The sequence below is a fragment of the Penaeus monodon genome, chromosome 31, assembly GCF_015228065.2.
Source record: "Penaeus monodon isolate SGIC_2016 chromosome 31, NSTDA_Pmon_1, whole genome shotgun sequence".
Taxonomy (NCBI): Eukaryota; Metazoa; Arthropoda; class Malacostraca; order Decapoda; family Penaeidae; genus Penaeus; species Penaeus monodon.
In genome coordinates this window covers 3,855,812-3,856,897 of record NC_051416.1, presented here as the reverse complement: position 1 = coordinate 3,856,897, position 1,086 = coordinate 3,855,812, and the positions used below count along the sequence as shown (strand labels likewise).

The following is a 1,086-nucleotide window of genomic DNA, read 5'->3' as shown; positions in this document are numbered from 1 at the left end:
ACTCCCTCCCTCCTGCCCCACTAACATTCTGATATACCCATCTTTACTAAGACTTGCTAAAATGAAGATACTTAATGATAAGGATGGTTTACTTTAATACTGCAATTACTAACCATGATTTTCCTTGCAGTTTCAAACAAACCAAGAAAAGGCATGGCAACTGCAAAGCAGAGACTGGGTAAGATTCTCAAGATTCACAAGATGCTTCACTAGGCATTCGCCATTTTGTGCGCAACAACGGCAAGATAAGTGTTGCTATGTGGTGGGAGATCTTAAGATTGTCCCTTTGTATAGAAGAGAGAGAAACTTGAAGCTAGGTATGACAATAAATAGTCTTTTTCTTATTTTAGAATAATTGTTAAAACATTGCCAGGAAAGAATAAAACATATTTTTTATTTATCTTTTTTTCTACACTGAATGCCCTTGGTTAGATTGAGTTGCAGTAAAACGAGTAGCAGAAGTGCTAACACCCATTAGGTTTAAGGAAAGATTCCTTGTAGTGCTGACTGCTTTGAATTATAAAAAGAAAAGGAAAAAATTTACTGCATTATGTACACAGATATCACTGAAGACTTTATCAATACTTATTATTATTATTTTTTCTCTTGATGCCAGATAATACTGTACTGATTGAAGACAATTTTTCCAGAGCAGTTTCTTTGTATAATCAGAAACCATTGTAAAGATTATTGTACATAGGTGTAATGAAAGATTATAATGATAATGTAAATTGTACATATACTTTAGTACCTAACTTGTCAAGAGTTTCAGTTATTGTTTTATGCAGAACAGTGTGAGAGGTTTGGCATGACTTGTATTAACAGAGTTTTGATAAAACTTTGTAATTGCAATGTCTTTTTTGAGTACATGGCTTAGCCGCCAGGGTTTGAATGGATTGATGTGTCTGTTACACTAATGATTTGGTAGTGATGTTAATTTGATGATGATAATCGATGTTAGATGGTGGATCAATATAATACCTTTGATGGTTAGGATAATGGTAATAGTAAGAAGATCACAGCAAATGTTGATAGTAATGGCAATAATGATTTGGATTTCTTGTACTGAAGAGGTGATAGTATGGA

The 1,086-nt window shown here is 33.3% G+C and overlaps 1 protein-coding gene across 1 annotated transcript in view; it reads left to right on the top strand.

Annotated features, from left to right (window-relative positions):
• Positions 1–396, top strand: part of LOC119592996 (lysine-specific demethylase phf2-like) — a gene marked incomplete in the record, with an annotated part of 18,211 nt that extends 17,815 nt beyond the window's left edge. The window contains 1 exon segment of the mRNA XM_037941885.1: positions 131–396. Coding sequence (XP_037797813.1) covers positions 131–213 — 83 coding nt within the window.
• Between the last annotated feature and the right edge of the window lie 690 nt (positions 397–1,086).